The sequence below is a fragment of the Schistocerca piceifrons genome, chromosome 4 (assembly GCF_021461385.2).
Source record: "Schistocerca piceifrons isolate TAMUIC-IGC-003096 chromosome 4, iqSchPice1.1, whole genome shotgun sequence".
Lineage (NCBI taxonomy): Eukaryota > Metazoa > Arthropoda > Insecta > Orthoptera > Acrididae > Schistocerca > Schistocerca piceifrons.
In genome coordinates this window covers 292951712-292974423 of record NC_060141.1, presented here as the reverse complement: position 1 = coordinate 292974423, position 22712 = coordinate 292951712, and the positions used below count along the sequence as shown (strand labels likewise).

Here is a 22712-nt window from a genome sequence, read left to right as displayed (position 1 = left end):
TTATTCTCCACACCTGATCTTCCTAGTCGAAAAGTTGAGGTCTTCTCTCCAGTTTTCTCCGCTATTACTTTCTCACATCTTCTACAACGTTGCACTTGCAACTTTCTCTCATTTGTTTATTTGACTCAATACGATTATTGGAAGCAATTCTTGTATGTTGTTAGGCTTGGTTGCTATGGCAATGCCTAATATCTTCTTTCCATTTCTGTTTTTAAATTCCCACTTTCTTCGGGTCCTGTCACTTAGGTCACCACGTTCAATCGGTTTTTGGATGATGGGAGACAGTGTGGTACTGAGGTGCAAGGCTCACACATCTCTCACAGTTTACTCATGTATTGTGTGTAGCTGATCTTCTTCTCAAGGTTCAACTCATTATATTTTCATCCCCACAATAAAACAACTTCACAAGTTTCACACAAGTGTTCAACTCTCATGAGTCAACCCCATCTTGGTCCATTAAATACTAACAGATACAATTACAATATATGTGGTTTAATAACCACTTTAAAGCCAGTTCTTGCTTCTCACAAGTCCAACACCAGAAAGTCAAATGTAAGTGTCTTTTGTTCAATATATAATTCATTTGTGCACAACAGTACAGTCATTACACCATCAAGGAATAGAGCATGCTTACTCCTTGTACTGGACATACAGCTTCTATGGTGCATGCTGCAAACACTCATCTGCGCCAATCAACTGTTACTATTGCAGTATTCTCCTGATTCATGTCCATCTTGCATACACAGAAACTGTTGGTGAGGTGGACACATCTCCACTCTCTCATTCCCGTACTTAAAATATCAGATGTTTGAGATGGTGGAAAGCCGAGTGTGTCTAGAACTTACACCAAAATTCTTGAGGCACTACAGAGTAATAAACAGGAATAGAGACCAACTAAAAGGAAGGAGAAGGGGTATTCTTTACACCCAGAGTAGGACAGTGTCTCATAAGCCACAGCTAGCTTTCCACTATGAACAGGTACAGAAAGGAGTCCATTTCACTAGCTGCAAGATTTTTAATGCCCTCCCTTCAAGAACTAAGTGTTTGGTAGAAGATGAGCTCTTGTTTAAAAGAGCTTCAAGGCAGTTCCTATTATAAGGATCATTTTACATGATAGAAGAGGTCCTGATCTACAGTGTTTAGCATATCTTGTATTGTTAACTGCAAATATATTCCCAAATCTACATTTGTAATTGTGACTATTCTTTATTGTAAACACATAGTTTGCAATATTTATTTTCTGTAATTCTTATTATTTTGCTTATTTATTTATCTCTCAAAATTAATTTTCTATAGTAGAACCAAAGTTACTGTTTACTGTGATATTAAATCATTTTGTTTTGTTTTTATGTCCTTCCATATATTTCTGACACATCCTGTGATATTGTCACAACAGAATCCCACATTTTACTATATTTTTATTTATTTTCTAACAAGAGGACAACTCTTGTGTTTAGCACTGGTATGCTATCAATTGTATCTAATAACAAGCAAGTGCTGCAAAAGTTTGAAAATTTTGTTCTGAGTAGGTCCCTGTCTCTGAGCATTTAAGAAGTGAAAATTTAGTGCATAGCAGAGTGACTGTCTGATTCTTTTTTTATGAAATAATGAGCCTTTCTTGCTATTCTGTAATAATTTTGTTTATTTTGTGTCAACTTATGTTGGACGAGCTCCAGTTATAGAGCAGACCAAGCTCAGCACCAGCAGCCCACATTTGTATGCTTTGTTTAATTTAATAGTATTCTTTTGTGCTTATAAATATGAGTAAAAAGTTACTGTTTATTTCTGTTTGGCAGTCCTATTTAAGTCCCTGCATATTTTTCAGTTGCTAATCTGCATTGTAGTTTCCTATCATTATAAGTACTTGTGTCACTTTACCTGTGTGAATTCTGTGATCATTGCAGTCTGCATCAGCCTGTGACTGATTGATTGATGTATTTTTTGTGAATTGATGTAGTTTTTACATAGAATGAAACTGATGGGGACTGTGCTCATTGTATGCAGACTCATGATAACTTGGCTGTTGTTTGGAAACTGCTACAAGCTGCATTAGGTATGATCCACAGGCTTCAGGCAGCTGCCTGAACTGCAGGGATGTGGTTGCACCATCAGAAAAATCTGTACCACCCTTGATGCTGTTAAAATCTCTGGCAACCCCAATGTCACTGCATATTTCTATGCACATCATCCATACAGTTTGTCCTCACGGGAGGGTAAATGGAAATGCCATGTGGCTAGGGCCTCCCATCAGGCAGACCGGATGCCTGCTGCAAGTATTTTGAGTCGATGTTGCTTTGGTGACTTGTGTGTCAATGGGGATGAAATGATGATGATAAGGACAACACAACACCCAGTACCTGAGTGGAGAAAATCCCCGGCCCAGCCGGGAACCAAACCCGGGCCATTAGGTATGACATTACATCGCGCTGACAACTCAGCTACCAGGATGGTGAGTGGTGGATTCATGTCTGTCTGGGCAGTAGGCAAAATTGTGAACTGACTGTACTGATTGCCCCCTTAAGCCTTAGCAACAGGTGCTAATTCCTGCCCTGTGTTGCTTATATATCTGAGCCAGCACTGGAAGCCTGGTCTATTGGGCCACTGGCCAATTTACCTGCTAAATTCAGACAATCATAGTCAGGCTGTTGGGCATTGGGAAATCAAATGTTAGACCAGTAAGGGAGACCCTTGGGAAACAGCAGCTAGATCAGAAATTGCACTCATGCTTGTATGCATGCATGAGTGCAATATTAGGTTGGAGGATCCTTTCCTTAGAGTTAGTGATGAAGTACCTCTGAAACTGAAGTCAGATCAGCCATGAGACTCTCGAAGGAGTACTTTCAGTCTTTTAGATTGAAAAGAGAAAATATTAATGTGCTATTAGTAAATTGCAGTAGTATTCGTGACACGGTCCTGGAATTAGTCTTACTTATGAAGGGTAATAATGCCCACATAATATTAGGAACATAAAGTTTGCTGAAACCAAAACTGAACATCAGTAAAATCTTATATTAGATTGGAATGTACAGCACAAAGCTAGGTTAGACACCAGTGTTGGCATCATACTTACTGTCATTAAGCACTTCATAGTATCAAGTGTGCTTATTACAGGCTCTGAACACCAAATAATTTGGATGAAGTTAAGCAACAAAAGGAGGCCAGACATGGTAATTGGGTGCTTACACAGGCCATCTGCATTAGGAATTGTTGTGGTAGATCACTTCAATGACAACTTGGAATTTGTATCATGCTATTTTAATATGTGGAGACTTAAACTTGCCAGCAAAAGACTGGGGGAGTCATGCAATTAAAAATACTTCCAGAAACAGGGATTCATCTGAGATTGTTCTGAATGTTTTGTCTGAAAAGGTAGTTGAAGAACTGATGCATGAGTGCAATGTCTTTGAACTTTTCAAATCAGCTATCATTTATGAGGGAAACAGTAATCATAAAGCTGTGATAGCATCAGTAACTATGGATACTGCTAAGTATGTTAAAAAATGTAGGCAAGTACTTTTGGTTATCAAGAGTGACAGGAGAAAAAATCCAGAGTAATAATATCAAATATTTATGTCTGAAGATTAGATGTGAAGCAGAAATGGATAAAACTTGAAAGAAATGTATAGTAAGACTTAGATAAGTATCTGCAGTATAAGGGTGTGAGAGATGGTAAAGTAGATCAGTAACCACGTTAGAAAGTTTCTGTGAAAGTGAAGTGTGTTTCATCTCTGATTTAAATGAAGTGAAAGCCTAGTAAGCAGATGAAAGCTGAATGAAGCCAAAATAAGTGTGAAGAGACAGTGCAAAAATCATTCAATGAATTTGATATTAAAATTTTATCATGCAATCTGAGTAAAAACTCCAAAAAGTTTTGTTCTTGTGTATGATGGAATGGTCCATTCAAAAGTAATCACCATACACATTAAGATATTTATCACACTGGGAGGTGAGACAATCAATTCCCATTTCATAGAACATGGTCAGCCACTGATGGACTTGCAGCAGCATCCACTCTTGCACTTCCTAACCCAACTGAAACTGACATCCACATATGTCTTTCTTTGGGTCACCAAAATGTGAGAATCACACTGTGAAAGATTCAGGCTGTACAGTGGATGCTGCAGTTTCCCAACAAAATTGCTCAAATGTAACATTCATGTGATTGGCAGTATGAGGACGAGTATTGTCATGCAACAGGATGAGTCCCTCCAACAGCAGGCTGACAGTCCAAGGGCAAATGGTAAAGCTAGCTGTGGGAACATCCCACATCCACCCCACCAAAGAAATTTATAACTTTTCATACAAATTCCATTAAGGTCATGATCACCTTCTCCTTCAACTGCAGGCCCCTTCTGGTCATAGAGTTCTTTGAGTGGGGAACCACAATCAGTGCACAGCACTGTGAAGACACTTTATGGAAATTGCGAAGTGCCACAAAATCAAAATGCCCAGGACATTGGATGGAAACATCCTGTTCCATAATAGTATCTGCTCCTACACTGCCAATTGGATTAAAATATGCTTCAGCAATATGGTTGGGAGACACTGGAGCATCCTCTGTACAGCCCAAACCTTTCACTGTGACATTTGCATGTCTGTGGCAACTTGAAGAAACACAATCATGGATGCCAGTTTCAGTCAGACCCAGTAGTGCAAGAGTGAGTGCAGTTGCAGATCTGTTATCAACTTTCCACAATCTATGAAAAAGGGATTAATTGTATCATTTTCCAGTGAGATAAATGACATAATGCTTGTAGTGATTACTTTTTAATGCAATCATTCCATGGTTCTTTTGTAGCAGGTGATCTGTTTTCATTTGACTGCTCCTATAAATTCAGTAATTGGATTGAAATCCCCTATTCAGTCATTCAGTGATCATACTGGCACAGAAACATACAGTTCCAAATTTTTGTTTAGTGAACAAAATATGAGCTTACGAAGTGTCAGGCCAGATCTTTAACTGGGTTCAGTACTTCATTGCAGACATTGCAGATGTAACTCAACATGTTCTTAATGGTGCATCATTACTGTTTACAGTTGATATTCATGATCCAGTGGATAAAATCAGAGGCTCTTTGTGGCTATTTGCAGATAGTACTGTTATCTACATGCCATAACTGTAATGATATTCAGGATGACTGTCATATGATCAATGTTTGGTGTAGGGGCTGGCAGGTAACCCTGAACATAAACAAATGTACCATATTGTGTATAAATAGGTGAATAGATCCACTCCTGTTCAGTTATACTACTGGCCAAAAAAATCAGTAGAAACTGTAACTTCAGTAAAATTCCTAGGAATAAGAAAATCAGAGAACTCAAGACTTCTTATGGAGTGAAACAGGAAAGGAACAAAAGATAACAGTACTGACATGCATGGTATTGATGGACATATAGATGCAGAATGTGCTGTCACATTCATAGCATTGACATCATAAATAATATTCATTAACATGATTTTGTAATCAATGACAAAAATATGATTGTTATAATTTTAAGGTCTGATATTATTAACAGTTATTAAAATGCCAGACTGTGTGTAATAAATACATAAACATGGAAGAAATTTGAGAAATAAACTGCAAAGTTCACAGATAAATCAAAATAAAGTCACTTCTAGTTATGAGCTCATAAGCTGAACTCCATGATCTCCTCTGGTGTTGCAGCAGTGCTGCAACAGAAGCTGGTATTAACTAAGCTGCCTTAAACCATTACTTGTTGTACAATCAGAAGATGCAAGTGTGTGGATAATGACAAAATTGCAACAAGCATCGTGGTGCAGAGGTAAGACACTGGACCTGTCTTTAGTAGGACAGTGGCTGAAATCTCCACCAGGCTATCCAGATTTAGTTTTTCTGTGATTTCCATAGATCCCTTAAAGCAAATGCTGGGATGGTTCCTTTGGGAGGGCATGACAAATATCCCTCCCTGTCAGTGTTCAGTCCAAGCTTATTTTCTGTCTCGTATGTCCCTATTGTCAATGAAACATTGAATTCTTATCTTACTTCACTGTTTTTGTATAAATTACTCTTTTGTTTCTATTGCTATCTATTGTTAGCACTCATTACAGTGGGACAACTTGAAAGAATATGACTTTGTTATTTTTGAAGGTGTCAGTTCAATCTGGCTTTAACTTGCATAGTTCCACAAAACAGTGAGAACACAAAATAATATTAAAGGAAATACACAGATTCCTGCAAAAACAATGTGTCAAAATTTCAATTTTACAAATAAAAACAACTTTACAGGAAAGAAGAAGCAATTAAATTAGCTAATTTCTTTCATTCAGAGTTTTAATATTTAACAATATCTATATCATAAACATTGCCAACATAAAGTAAACAGATAACAAAGCCACACATTGAAAGATGACTGTCTCATTGATTTACAGATGTGGCAGTTGGGTCATATTTATCTGGACATGCAGTAATACTGAGAGCATCACCTGTGGTAATACTCAAGGCTGAAATTTTCTCAACTACATATCTGATTCAAAGGACAACAAAGACATTTGTTGTGCATCCAGCTATAAAATGCACTGGTTGTGAAGATGCTCACATATTTTGTAAGTATTTTAGCTCTTCCTTTCCTGTATTGTCATACCTGTTTTGTCTTTTAATGTCTCTAAATTCTTAGATGAATGACAATATATATTTGTAATGAGCACCTCTTCTCCCTTCCCCCTCCCCACAAAGAAAATAAAATTAATCAACTTCATGATGACCTTAAACAATAAGATTATTTGTATGTCTTCCCTTGTCTAAACCCTAATGTCGTTCCTTTTGTTGCAAGACTACTTAACAGCTTATTGATTAGTCCCTGTGATTTTGTAATCATTCCCAAAACCACTTGAGCTATGGACAATTCTTTGCTTGAAACAATCATACTGGCATATGTTCATTGAGATTAATGCTTTTTGACTGAGAGGTAACATGAAAAATTAAATTTGCATCAGCATTATCACATAATGCCTGATCAGAATTAACTACATCAGTTGCATGTTTTGTAAAGAAACTTTATTAACCATTGATCATATAAAATGGGACAGACCTTGTCTTTTGTAAAAAAATTAAAATTGAAAAGCTCACTCAACTTCAGATTGACAGTAATAATCTGGCATTTGTGGAAAATATAACAAAACAAAAGTAGCCAAATCAAAGATAACTATTTTGAGGTTGAAGCTCTTTTGTCCCGTGTTTGCTTGCAAATAGATTTGTTTTCGGAGGGGATCTGTCATGAGCAAAACACAGTTTCCTATTTTTCTTTTTATTCCCCAGACATGTTTCACTGAAGTTACAGCATCATCAGTGGGTTTTATTTTATCTTCTGTTCTACATTTAAGTTCTATGTGGTTGCAGATGACAAACAGTGAAACAAAGCAACTACACAGAATTACATAAAATCCAGGAACAGAAAAGCCACTATGGTGCTGTTAGTTGGTAAAACAAGTCTGGGTAATAAAAAGAAATGTAAGAAATAGTGTTTTGCTCAAGGCAGACCCTCTCCAAAAACAAATCTATCAGAGATAGGTGTATTAAAGGCTGAAAAGAGATTTATTAAACAACAAACTTCAAGAAACACTCTGTGAATGAGGAGTATTAGTCTAGCAAGTTATGCAGAAGCATTTCTGTGAAGTTTTGTAAGTAGAAAAGAGGTACTGGTTTAAGTAAAACTGTGAAGGAGATCTGTGAGCCATCCCTGGATAACTTGTCGGTGAAAGAATTGCCCAGAAAAGGCAAGGTTCTGGATTTGACTTCTAGTCTGGGATACAGTTTTAAACTGCTAAGAAGCTTTAGAGTGAAAGATTCATTCTGAAAAATAATCTCTTTGTATGCAGTTAAACCATTTCACTACAATATATTTCATTCAGGAATGATAGTCCAGCAAGGTATGCTGAAGAAGTACTATGAAGTTTGGAAGGTGGGAAATGAGATTTTGGCAGAAGTAATGCTATGAGGGCAAGCTGTGAGTTAATTGTGGCTATCCCAGTATGTAAGAGCACTGCAGGAGTTTCTGGGTCAGCATACTGTTTTAACCTACTAGGAAGGTTCACTATCTGAGTGTGAGTTTGGAGCTTAAATTCAAGTCATAACAGTTTGTATCATTATAATAGCAGCAAAAGTAAATTTAAATAGAAGAAGTTCTGATGTTACCCTTGAGAATGGAAGGAAGACTTAAAAATCAAGATGCTTCTGCGGAATTTATCAGCTTACGAAAAATGTGTGATAGCATAAAATAGTGTAAGATGTTTGGAATCTGAGCAAAATAGGTACAGGAAAACGAAAGTAATATAAATAGTATAAGAACTACAAGGAATCAAAAACACAAAACATGATAACACAGTACATCAGAAGTGACACACTTCAGACACACATCTCACACACTGATGATAGTCTCTAGTACTCTGCGTAACTTCAACTGGTGCACTTTATTATGTAATAGTGACTTTTGATGTTATTGTTATGGTATTAACCAAGCTATACATAATAATTACAAGATGCTTTTAAGTTAGATAATGATAATTTACATAACTGCAAACCTGACTATTTTAGCCAAAGTCAGTTATTCACTTAACTCAGAGGTAAGCTAGTTTGCATCCTGGTGATGACAAATTTTCACTGCCAGAATTTGGCTGGTAAGTCCAAGAGAAGTAGTGGCATAAAGTTACCGATTATCAGTTACTGTGCCAATGTCCTGGATTCAATCCAAAACTTCTCTGCAGTGTGTCATGAAGTGAGACCCTACACTACATTGTACAAGCACTTGTCACAGTCATCCACACTACACAGATACACATGTAATAACACTTCATAACAAGTCAGAGGAAGACAATGGCAAACTATGTCCAATAAGGCTTTGCCAAGAGTGGTCCCGCAGTATTCCTCCATCTGCTCTCCTATATTCATTGCCTAAGTATGGGAGTGCTTTGAATTTGACTTTTAATGTAGTTACAACTTACGTTGATGACAAATTACATGGAAGATTAAGTGTGTCAAAATAAAATAAGATCCTTAGTAGATGCCATTTCTGTTTGTATGTTATTCATGATTGAACTGGTTGACTGGGAATGGAAGAGCTAAGAACATATAAATAAAAATTTCACTATGAAAATCCAAAGAATAATTTAACTTATTGTTATTTTTTGTATATCAAATTATTGTGTTTGATTTGAGGATAGAAATATGAAATAGAATTTTACCAAGGCAGATTATTTTTAAAATTATTGTTGTTTAAAGTGGTATTAAAATACAGAAGCTCTTCCCTACAAAACATGTTGTGTAACTATGATTGCGATGTTATAAAAAAAAACTTATCTATCATATCCAAGACACTCTCTTCCCTCTTTCATGATAACAGAAAGCAAGCTGTCTTCCTCTGAACTTTTTTGATGTCTTGCATCAGTCTTTACTGATAAGCTTCCCATGCCTTGCATGGTTGAATGAGCACACATAAACTACCAATAAAACACAGTCTTTGGTTCAATTTACCGACAACATTTTGTTATGTAATTGTTCCAATGTAAGTTGTCTGTAATTATAATCCATATGTATTTAGTTGAACTGGGAACCTTTAAATATTTGTGACTCATTGTGAATCAAAATTTAATGGAACCTTTTTTTAGTATTCGTTCAGAGTCAATTGTGACTTTTTGCACCATGCAGTTACCTTGTCTGAAATAATTTTGTAATTCATTTTGACCATCTGATGACTTGACTAGATGGTAAATGACTGTATCACCTGTAAGCAATTTAGAAAAGCTAGTCAAAGTGTGTCTTAAATCATTTACATAGATTAGGAATAGTAGAGGACCTATAATACTTCCTTGCAAAACGACAGATGTAACTTTTGTTTCAGTAGATCACTCCCTGTCACTAATAACTATGCCCCTTCTAACAGAAAATTGTGAATCCATTCTCACAGCTGAGATGTACTCTGTAGGCACACAGTATGATTAGATGCCACTTGTGAGGATCAGTATCAATAACTTTCTAAAAACCTAGAAATATGGAATCAACATGTGATCCCTTTACGATTGTCCAGAATCAAACAATGTAAACATAATGTTGGAATATCAGCAATATAAGGAAAAGATAGATTGCTACTGACTGTAAAGATGATGCATTAAGTTGGAAATAGGCATAACAAAAAGACACGTACACATCAGCGAATTGACACATGGTGCAGGGAATGGCAATTGAATCTCAATGTAGACAAATGTAATGTGCTGTGAATACATAGAAATAAAGATCCCTTATAATGTAGCTACAATATAGCAGGTCAGCAACTGGAAGCAGTTACTTCCATAAATTATCTGGGAGTAGGCATTAGGAGTGATTTAAAATGGAATGATCACATACAGTTGATTGTCGGTTAAGCAGATGCCAGACTGAGATTCATTGGAAGAATCCTAAGGCAATGCAATCTGAAACCAAGGGAAGTAGGTTACAGTACACTTGTTTACCCACTGCATGAATACTGCTCAGCAATGTGGGATCCGTACCAGATAGGGTTGATAGAAGAGATAGAGAAGATCCAACGTAGAGCAGCATGTTTTGTTACAGGATCATTTAGTAATCGTGAAAGCGTTACGGAGATGATAGATAAACTCCAGTGGAAGGCTCTGCAGGAGAGATGCTCAGTAGCTCGGTACGGGCTTTTGGTGAAGTTTCTAGAAAATAACTTCACCAAGGAGTCAAGCAGTATATTGCTCCCTCTTACGTATATCTCGTGAAGAGTCTGTGAGGATAAAATCAGAGAGATTAGAGCCCACACAGAGGCATACCAACAATCTTTCTTTCCACGGACAATACGAGACTGGAACAGAAGGGAGAACTGATAGAGGTACTCAAGGTACCCTCCGCCACACACCGTCAGGTAGCTTGCGGGGTATGGATTTAGATGTAGATCAGGTTTTGGTCACAACCTTTGTTGAAAAAGGAAACACCTGCTATTTGTAATGAAGAGTCAGTGAGTGTTGTATTTGGTATTAGGTGTCCCCACTACTGATTCAGGATGTAGTTTTTCTTTTCACATGTGGCCTGCATTGATGAGGCTTCGTGAAAAGTTTACTTGCCATCAAAATAACTGTTTCAGCTGGGTGTTCATCACTCTCTGGTGTTTGAACATTGCCACTGCTGTTGATTTCTGTACCATAGTGTCTCATCTACAAGGCTACAATTTGCTTTCTAAATCAGCTGCTTTTAGTGCAAGGGTCATTCTGAAACTAATCTCTCCCATCTGAGTTCATGGAAACTGCAACAGGTACAGAAAGCACAATAGCACAATTAAAATGAGCAAGACATCAGCTACATACTTCCATTTTCAATTTAGTCAGCACCATTCATTATTCAGTTTTGACAGCAATGAACAAAAGTCTGAATGCTTCAGTCTTAAAAACCTGCTACTGGTCACTATCTTATAACTTGGACAATGGCATCTGAGTCTAGAAAATGTTGGCTGTATAGTCCATTTTTCATAGCTTCAAGGAGATGAAAGTCTGAAGGTGCTAAATCAGGAATGTTTGGTGGATGTCTTATGACAGTCCAAGCAAATTCTCAATGAGTTCCATGGTCAACAACATTTTGAGCTGCCATCATCACATTGCAGGCAGAAGTTTGTCTTTCCTGTTATCTGTCTCTGGAAACGTCAGCTTCAGCATAGTCAGTGTTGTCTTGTAGCATGCTGGGTTTGCACAGTGAAACATCATCTGAGTGAGATGAGAAGGGATGAAATAAGAAATGGAATCATACAAAACATGCTTGATATCAATCCCCTAAAAGAAACTATGGAGAGAAATAGGTTGAAATGGTTTGGCCAAATGAAAAGAATGTGAAAAGAAAGGCTACCAACAGGAGCTCTAGAATGGAGAGAATCTGGAAGAAGACTAATTGATAGACCACAGAAATGATAGAAATACCATCTGAAGGATGATGTGAATTGGAAAGGACTAAAATGGGAGTAAATGATGAACAATAGGCTGCAGGAGAAAAGAGAAGGTTTGAAGACACTTTGAGATTGACTTACATAAGCATAAATGTTTCAGGAAGAAGGAGGAGTAGGAGGAGCAGTAGGCTTCAGTACATTCAACAGAAACAGTCTCTGCTTCTCCCAGAAGACATTGCAGATCACTTTGTCTGCAAATTACTGTACCTTGAACTTATTCTTTGTTGGAGAGTTCTCAATTCAACACTCCACAGCAATTATCTGGATTCTGAATCATATCTCATCTCTGATGATGACGGTGTCCAGAAAATTATCACAATCAGCTTTGTGTTGGTTCAGCAGGTCCTAACAAATTTCCATTTGATGATTCTTTTGGTGACTTATAAGTATCAGTGTTACCTATCTTGCACACACTTTGTGATAACCAGGGTCCAAATGTTTTGGGTTTTTATAAAATGACTTCTTTTTGGTTCTTTATTTTTTTTTGAAATAACCCTTTTAGGTTCAAACAAATTATTTTAGCAATTTTTGGAGTCTTTTGCCAAAAAAATTTTAGTATGACTATGACACAGCTATTTTACTTCTTTGTGAAAAATAAACAATTATTTATTCCTTATATTGACACTTGGAAGATGCATAAACAATTGAGATATTAACCTTGCTACACTTATTTTATTTTTTGTAGTATTTTAATGAAAAGTTCTGTTATGAAAAATTATTGTGATGTGTTGCTCACATAAAACCACACACTTGAGATGTGTACATATGTGTCACCACAATCTGTGGCCTAACAGTACAATTAATGAGAAATTTTATATTACATTTTTATATTGCAGTGTACACAGTTAATCACATTTCTGTTTCATACTTTGAAACTTTTTTGATTGTGATTCAGTATATTTTTGTATGTTGAGAAATGTTTCTCTACAGTACAAGAGGCCAGTAATGAATGTTTCATTGATGCAATTGCTAGTGGTCCCCCAATACAATTCATATTCAAACTCTCATCTTGAATAATTGTGAGCACTTTCTTGCTATCTTAATATCCAGGATTCCTCAGAAGAATATTCCTTAATTTAATGATGTATGCTGTACCCACTGAAGTAGGTTTTTCCTCCAGACAAATCTGCATCTCAGAGATTATCTCTACAACATCTTCCAGCGGTAGAGATGCAGACGGGTAGGCATTGAATTGTATCAGGTAGATTTTGGCAGTGAGCTCTTAAAAATGCCAAGGATGCAACATTATTATTACTCTTAAGGGCTGTCTTGGCTTTTTCAAAAAAATCTGATTCACAAGAGTGAACTTTGTCTAATACCTCTCTGACTTTTTGGTAGTGTTTGGCATAACATAAAGCTGCTAAGAACTGAGTACACCAATGTCTAAGTGTGGGTTTAGGTGGGAAGAGAATGTTTATAGTTATTTCCTTAAAGGACCGAATGCAGGTTTACCTAACCTCAGGAAAATTCTTTCTGACTTCCTATGCCACATGGTGTAGATCTGCGGCAACACAAATGCAAGGAGTCATACTGGCACAGAAAATTCTTTCAGTGTTACTGCCACTTTTAAGAAATATAGGCAGCACTGTCTGTCACTAACTGTAAAACATTTCATCAGTATCATCTTCTAGCTGTAACATGCATAGGGCATCCCTGACATTGTGCACTGCAGTATTGTATTTCGCCTTCTTCAATTCTTTACACTGGAGTAGGTGGGTTTTTCTTGGTGTAATGTAATCAAATTTTCCCACAGCAACATTCACTATAAATCTACCACAATTTTCAGTAGTCTTGTCAATTGAAAGCCATTTATAGTTGTCACCAGTGCTCTTTCAACATCAGCAACAGCCTTTTCATACACCCGTTTCAAGTGATTTTTGCAAAGTATTGACTCATCTGGTAAGTTGCATTCGCTTATACTTTCCAGGAAGCCCTTGAAAGTAGGATTATTTAGTGCAGTCTATGGCACATTAGCTGACACTAAAACTTCGCGCAGGTCAAGAGTCAAGCTGTCCAGTACACTACTCATCATACAGGAAATTACTGGCTGAATTTGTTGTTTGTTCTTTTCCCTAGTGATACTCACAATATGATCTGTGGAATGTATATGTTGAAGAAAATGTGACTTTTTATCATGGAATACATAAAGTTAAAACATACAATCATGAAGAAGCAGACAGAAACTAAAAAACAAGAATGTGATCGTGTAAAATGTCAACTTCAATTATTGTATCACATATGCATGTCAGTAGACTAATTTTAAACAATAGCAAGAAGACTGGTATGTAAAATGAATCATAAAAATACTTTACTTATTTTTACAGACTTAGCAAAAAATTACTCAGCTGTCAGTTGTGAGACTGGAGCCTTCACCAATCCACTGGTGGCACAGACCAGTTTTTGATGATTTCTATTTAGCCATGACAAAGCTACACTTAAAGAATACTATTCAGCACATGTCAACACACCATGCAACTTTGCACCTCAGTGTTAGACACCATTTTGGAATGTATTCCTGCTGCTTTGTCTGTCTCAGGACAACAAACCAACAGAATATTAGCAGTAAGATTTAAAAAGATAGTAGTACACCAACATAATCTGTCTTGTTCTGCAGTCAGCTTCAAATGCTATTTCTCTAAATTTTCTCTATATTGTTCCTAAAAACAATGTCACTTTTCCTCCATGGACTCCCAATTGAGTCCTCGAAGCATCTCTGTAACACTTGCATGTTGTTTGAACTTACCTAAAATAAAATCTAGCAGCCTGCTTCTGAATTGCTTTAATGTCTTCCTTTAATCCAACCTAGTTGATATCCCAAATACTTAAGCAGTATTCAAAAATAGATTACACGGGCATCCTATACGTAGCCTCCTTTACAAATGAACTACACTTTCCTGAAATTCCCCCAGTAAACTGAAGTTGACCATTCACCTTCCCTACCACAGTACTCAAACACTTATTCCATTCCACAGCACTTTGCTAAATTACACCTAGTTATTTAATCAAACAGTGGAAAACCGAGAATGTAATGTAGCAGTGTGGTTTCAGTTGCCTGAGACTATAGTTGTGTGTGTGAGTTGCATTTTTGTGTGTGACTGTATGTGTGTGTGTGTGTGTGTGTGTGTGTGTGTGTGCGTGTGTGTGGGCACACGCATGCACGCTTATGTGTGTCTATTGTTGACGAAGGCGTTAATGGCTGAAAGCTATAATTGTGAGAGTCTTTTTGTTGTGCCTATCTGTGACTCAGCATCTCCAATATAGTTATTTAATCAGTGTGATTTTGTCTAGTTGGACACTACTAATGCTGTATCCAAACATTATGGGTTTGGTTTTCCTACTCATGTGAATCAACTTATGTTTTCCTATGCTTAGGGCCAGCTGCCATTTATCACACCAACTAGAAATTTGGTATAAGTCATCTTGTATCATCCTACAATCACTCACCTTCAACACCTTCCTGTATACCACAGCATCATCAGCAAGCAACAACAAATTGATGACCACCCTCATCACCAAATCATTTATGTATGTAGAAAATAAATGTGGCCCTATCACACTTCTCGAGGACACTGTTGGTGGTGCCCTTGTCACTGATGAACAATCATCGTCAAATGCTACATACTGTGTTCTATTATTTAAGAACTCTTTTGAGCCACTCACATATCTGTGAACATATTCCATATGCTCATACCTTTGTTAACAATCATTAGTGTACAATGTCAGATGCTTTCCAAAAATCTATAAATATGAAATCTGCCTGTTGCCCTTTTTCCATAGTTCACAGTATATAAAATGAGAAAAGGGCAAGCTCAGTTCCACATGTGTGATGCTTTTCAAAACTGTGCTGATTCAACGACATAAGCTTTTAGGTCTCTAAGATGTTCATGATATTCAGACTCAGAATATGTTCCGTAATTCTGCAGCAAACTGATGTTAAGGGTACTGGTCTGTAATAATTTTGTGGGTCCATTCTTTACCCTTCTTACATACAGGAGTCACATGGGCCTTTTTCCAGTCGCTTGGGATTGTGCAGAGGGCAAGAGATTTGTAATAAATGAAAGCTAAGTAAGGGGCCAATGCCATAGATTACTCTTTGTGAAACCAAACTGGAATTATGTCTGGACTTTGTGACTTATTTGTTAGGAAAATGGAACTTGCCAACTACAAGTCAACACAGAACTACCAAATTCAAAGAAAAGAGAAAATATCAGTAACTAGATCAGAAGAATGAAAGAATTAATATATGCAGTTTTAAACTTTATCAAAAGCCAGTGCTTCACCTGAGATGTTTAAGTCATACCCATATCACTTATAACATAGTTATTTACAGAGTGGTAGTTCATTCTTAAGGGCCAAAAATTTGGTGATGTAATTTTATTCTGTGAATTTTTTCAGTGTTATATCAAACAGCTTGAGTATGACTGGATTTTGGTGTAGTATGAATGAGAGAGACCAAAAGTAATCAGGCCCAGTTTTAACAGCTTTGTTGCACAGACACATGATGTTTCTCTGAGCTTCCAGTAGCCAAACCAAGTCTTGCTGATACCCCTCTCTCACTCCTCCATTCAGAGCATCCTTCCACAATGATGAACCTGTTTCCTTTAGCCACTCTACTCATTGAATTCTAAGGGCCAGCGTCAGGTGGCCACTACATCCTGTACACCCCTGGCACCAAAAACTGCAATCACACTGATGTAACTACCTCACCCCTCGCCATAGCATAGCACAGGGCCACCTTGGGTGGGCCCAGTGGGCAAACCAGCTCAGACATACCTCTCTTTCCCTGCAGCTCAGTGGACCACGCTGTGTCTGTCCTCTCCTAGGACATCTGTCCGCACATCTACACAATTTTCGAGGTAATCAAATATCGACGATGTAGGAAAATGCAGATTGGTACTTACCATTCAGAAGGCACTTTATGTTGGAGATAGACACGATTAAAAGTCACTTACATAAAGCTTTTGGCCACAGCCTTCATCAGTAAAACAGAGATATACACTATTCGTACATGCAAGCGCATCTCATGCACACATGACTGCCAAGTCCAGCATTCCAACCCGAGATGATGGAGTTGGCAGTGATGTGAGCATGACATGTACTTCCTTGTGTGTATGAAATTAGTTAGCTGAACATCAAGCCATTTTACACACATGACCCCCCACCCCCACCCCCTACACACACACACACACACAAAGAACATGTAATGAGCATCCTTGGTGTAGAGAAAGAACTGAAAGATTTGAAAGCTAATAAATCACCAGGTCTGGATAGAATCCCAGTGAAAGTCTCACCCACTACAAAGTCTCAAGCAACTGGAAAAAAGCACGGGTGACTCCAGAATATAAGAAGGTTAACAGAGCAAACACAAAAATTACAGATCAATATCCATAACTTCAGTTTGCTTCAGAATCCTTGAAAATATTCTCAGTTTGAATATAATAAATGATTTTGAGATTGAGAAGCTTATGTTGATGAATTAGCGTACTTATAGAGAGCATTGCTCATGCAAAACTGAGTTTGTCCTTTTTGCACGTGATATACTGTGAACTGTGTATGAAGGGCAACAGGCTGATTCCATATTTCTAGATTTCCAGGAAGTATTTGACAAGGCGCTCCATTGCAGGGTATTAATGAAGGTATGAACAAATGGAATATGTTCGCAGGTATATGAATGGCTCAAAGACTTCTTAAGTAATAGAACCCAGTATGTCATCCTTGATAATGAATGTTCATCAGAGACAAGAGTGTCAACAGGACTGCCCCAGGCAAGCGTGATAAGATCACTATTGTGCTCTATGTACATAAATGATTTGGCAGAGAGGGTCGGGCAGCAATCTGCAGTTGTTTCCTGATGATGCTGTGGTGTATGGTAAGGTGTCAAAGTTGAGTGACTGTAGAAAGATATGAGAAGACATAGACAAAATTTGTAGTTGGTGTGATTAATGACAGCTAGCTCTAAATGTGGAAAAAACGTTAAGTTAATGTGGATGAGTAGTAAGAACAAACCTGTAACATTCAGTTACAGCATTACTGCTCGAAACAGTCAAGTCATTTAAATATCTCAATGTAATGTTGCAAAGTAATATGAAATGGAACGAGCACATGAGAACTTTGGTAGGGAAGGTGAATGGTCCACTTCAGTTTATTCAGAGAATTTTGAGAAAGAGTGGTTCACCTGTAAAGGAGACTGTATATAGGATGCTGTTGTGATCTGTTCTTGAGTACTGCCGTAGTATTTGGGATCTGTATCAGGTCAGTTTGAAGGAAGACATCAAAGCAATTCAGGGTTGGGCTGCTAGATTTGTTACCAGTATGTTCGAACAACACATAAGTGTTACAGAGATGCTTCAGGAACTCAAATGGGAGTACTTGGAGGGAATATGAATTTCTATTGAGAAAAATTTAGATAACCGGCATTTGAAGCTCACTGCCAAGTGATTCTACTGCTGCCAACATATCAGGTGTAGAAGTATGAAACCAAAATTTCCCTATAGATGGTGCCAGCCATCAGTGTAGGGCCTGTGAGACCACATCTGCAGCATCATCTGCTTCCTGTAATGGCTGATGACAAATGTTAACATACAGTAACCCAAGTTCTATACATCAGTATCTGCTTCAAACCAATAAACATGTCAAATTTTGTGCATAGCAGCAGAATCATATTGAATGCTTGTGAAAGCTATTGGCAAACATGCTCTTGGGAAAACAAAGTGTTTTGAGTTGCTTAAAAAATTCAAAAGTGGTGGTTTTGATGTGAAAGATGACGAGCATGGGAAAACACCAAAAATGTTTGAAGACAGTGAACTACAGGCCTTATTGGATGAGGATAATACACAAACTCATCAGGAACTCATGGAACAATTGAATGTGATGCAGAAAGCCTTTTCTGTTTGGTTGAAATCTATGGGAAAAGTTCAGAAAGTGTGAAAATGGGCTCTGTGTGAAGTGAATGAAAGACAGCAAGCAAATTGAAAGACCACATGTGAAATGCTGCTTGCCAGGTACAAAAGAAAGTTGTTTCTCCATCAAATAGTGATAGGTGATGAAAAATAGACATATTTTGAGAATTCTAAGTGTCATAAATCATGGGTGAATCCAGGCAAACCATTGAGAAGACCAAACCACTTTGGAAAGAAGACAATGCTCTGTATTTGGTGGGATCCGAGGGTGTCATCTATTATGAGCTGCTACAAACCTGTTGAAACCATTAACACAAATCACTTCCAACAGCATGATTGATTTAAATTGAACATTATGTGAAAAATGACCAGAATATGGGATAAAGCAATACAAAGACATATTGCTTGACGGTAACACCACATTGCACACAGCAAAATGGGTCAGGGAAACCTCCAAGTCATTGGGACACACTCACTGGGACACACTCTTGCTGAACAACATTTCAGTTCATATGAAAATGTATGAAGATGGCTTGCTGACTGGCCCTTTTTTTCCCCTGGAAAGGGGAGAGAAATGTATAAATATCAATGGAGATTATTTTTAGTAAAATATTGTTTATCAGTTTCAAAGAACAGACATGGAAGAACAGATGTGTAATTATTGGAAACAAATTCCAGTTTCATACTTCTACACCTGTTACATTGTGCATAAGGACCAAGAAGATAAGATCAGAGGAATTAGGGCTCATATGGAGACAATTGTTTTTCCCTTGTTCTATTTGCGAGTGCAACAGGAAAGGGAATGACTAATATTGGTACAGGGTACACTCCTCTATGCACTGTACTATATATGTAGGTGTAGACGTAGATGCACATTCACAAATTGGCGAGTTTATCTCTTCATATGCTTTATTGTTGGCTACAGTATATTGTGGATTATATTTATAATTGTACAAATACCATGTTTACTATTTTTCTGGTGTTTTGAACAGTATAACATAAATTATGGTTGCACAGAAAACAGTTAAGAATAATTCAGTTATAAATTATTGACATTGACATCTTATCTGAGCTCTTTCAAAGAGAATGAGCACCAGCCAATACTGCATTTACAATATTTCCAAATAATATGTAGAGCTGTATGAGTAATTTGCAATGGTACAGTCAAAGAGTTGTTATGTTCGTAGTCATTTTCATAATTCTTTAATCCATAACTGGATTAATTGACTAATCAATACTCTTTTGGTCACATTATATTTGTCCTTAGAGAGTGGTGGTGCTAGTATATCATAGACCTCTGCAGCCTCTTCATAACTGAGGATAGCCCCAATACAACTATACTGTTGGGAAGCTTTTGCATGCTTGCATTTAGTTTCAGCACGCTTTAAGATAAAATTTCTAGTTCTGAGAGATGTACGTCAGTTTACTCTTTGTTCATCATCACTATGTGTGGTCTTACTGTAAAGGATGCTACTTTAGTTTAATATGTCAGTAATTTAGTTGATACAAAAACATTTTGTCTTACTGCAAATCTTCAAGTACTTCATCATATACTTAAGCTGATCAGATGCTAAATGTGTGTGTGAATAAATTGGTTTTCAAGTTACCGAAACAGTAGCATTGGGCAGTTCTACAAAAACAGTGGTGGCTTTTGCACTGGCTGTTTTGAGTATCACACTTGTGGTCTGGTTAGGCTCATTTGTTATAGTGCTATAGTGAGATGGGGTGAGTGGGGCCACAATGACACAGGGGTGACAGTGGCAGGTTGTGGAGAAGGTGGAAGTGGCAGGACGGCTATTTGACATCCACATCCTGCTTTAGTGACATTGTTTACTCCACTCAGCAATGTGTGCCTGAGTTAGCACTATGTGGTCCAGAGTGAGCAGTGCTATCAACGTATATATCCACTGAATTCTCCTAGAAGTGCATTGCTCTTGGGTTGAAGCTTGCACTGGTGTAGAAGGATGGTGACTATGTCACCCTGGCTCGAAATGCTTCCCTTCAAGGCAGAATTTTGGTGTTGCCATGGAGCCTGACAGTCAGTTCATCCATTTTGTAGTTCTAAGTCCACTTAGTTCCATGAGCTGGTCTGATGGAGTTGACTGACCATTGGAAACTGCTGGCTGTCAAATAGTATGATGGAAATTTATGTGGACCTGATGTTGTGAAGGGTGCTGCGAGACTCAGCATCACTGTGCTAGAACTACAGAGTATTTGCAGTGGTTAAAAGCACACATTTTGTAGCAATACATTACTTCCAGATTCATTCAGATCTGCACCCCTATGTCTCAATGGTGTGGAAATATTTCACAGGCCAGCTTCTAGTTGTACATCCTTTCTGTGATGTCATCACAATTGTGCAATCTAGCCTTACCACCTTGCAGTGTACAAATAGTCTTCGCAGTGAAATTATATATGAGCACTGCTGTGCATGCTGCATGCTTCGCACATGGCTGCAATGAAGCTGTTTTAAATCAGTAACCTTCAAAATGTAGTAACAGAATTACATACCTCCCCTGTTTGGGAATACCCTGACCCTTGGTCTGTATCTATGGCCAATCTGCAACAGAAGACTTCACACACAAAATTAAAATGTAGTTGATTTACAATTTTCCTATTACATTAAGCAGCAGAGCTTCCCAGGTGGGGCATGTACATTCTCAACCCATCAACACATTCATCCACCCTTATGCTACTACTTAAAACCTCCATTCCTATTTGAACTACCTCTTAACCTTTAATCCTCCAAAACATTAAATAACTGTTTGCATGAATAGCCCCTCATTGTGAACTTACAGAATCTTTTACTTTAAGCAACAATGCTTATTTCAATACCATTCAAAATTCCTTGTCTTTCAAATCACAATTAGTTATATACTACCAATACAACTCTCTTGTTACAGTATCAAGCTTCTTGCACCACTGGTACCTTCTGATGTATGAATGGATAATCAATCCCTTGGTATCTGATGTAATAGAGGATCACATAGAGGAGCAGCCCTCTACCTAAGGTAGATGAAAGCTATGCAAAACAGTCGACACTGAAATTGTACCTGTGATTGTGATGCTATCGGTCTTGATTATGTGCTACTTTTCCTACTAAAATTTGCTCCAGTCAAACACATCCCTGTTGCATGTCTATTAGCCTGTTTAAAGATAGGATTATATTAGGCTTCAATGTTTTGTTCAGATAGGTCTCATTTCTCACTAGAAGGATCAGTAGTGGCTCCACTGGGCAGCACAACTATAGCTGCATAACATTCAGCTCGGTTTCACCTGTAATAGAAGCTGACAGACAAAAGACCTGCCCTGTTATGTCGAAGTCCAGCCCATTAATAATTATTCCACTAATTTGCAGTACCAAGCGTTATCAGCTAAAGATTGCCACAATATTCCAACCACCATTGTCTTATCCAAAATATCCTTCTGAGCATGAGTAGCTTCCAGGTCCTGGATTATGCTATTTACTGTCATCCATACTAGGTGCATTACCTCCACTGTTAACCTTCATAATACCCAAGTGTTGTTCAATATCCCTTATTTCAAACTGATTAAGTGTGTAGTGTGCCAAACCAAGGTCGCCTTATTCCATCCACAGTCCCAAAAACTGTTTTTAATAACCTACCCTCTGCATCTATCAACTTTGCTTTTGTTGCCATACCTTGTGTGCTCTATTCTCACTAGCTGCTGCATTTGTCCTTACAGTACTCATATGACTGGTACGTCTTACCATACCCATTTCTTGTTTCCTTCAGCTTATCTTTTCCTTCCATATCCCTCCATAATTCCATAAACACATCTTCCACATGCCTCACCTCATTACAAATTTCCCCTGTGTTCAGCATTGGCATCAGTGGCCAGTGATGGCTT

The 22712-nt window shown here is 37.6% G+C and overlaps 1 protein-coding gene across 1 annotated transcript in view; it reads left to right on the top strand.

Moving 5' to 3' along the window:
- LOC124796280 (integrin alpha-PS5-like) overlaps positions 1–22712 on the top strand; it is a 566708-nt gene that overhangs the window by 359580 nt on the left and 184416 nt on the right. The window contains exon 12 of the mRNA XM_047260397.1: positions 6392–6565. Within this exon, the coding sequence (XP_047116353.1) occupies positions 6392–6565 (174 nt within the window). The remainder of the gene's footprint in view (positions 1–6391; positions 6566–22712) is intronic.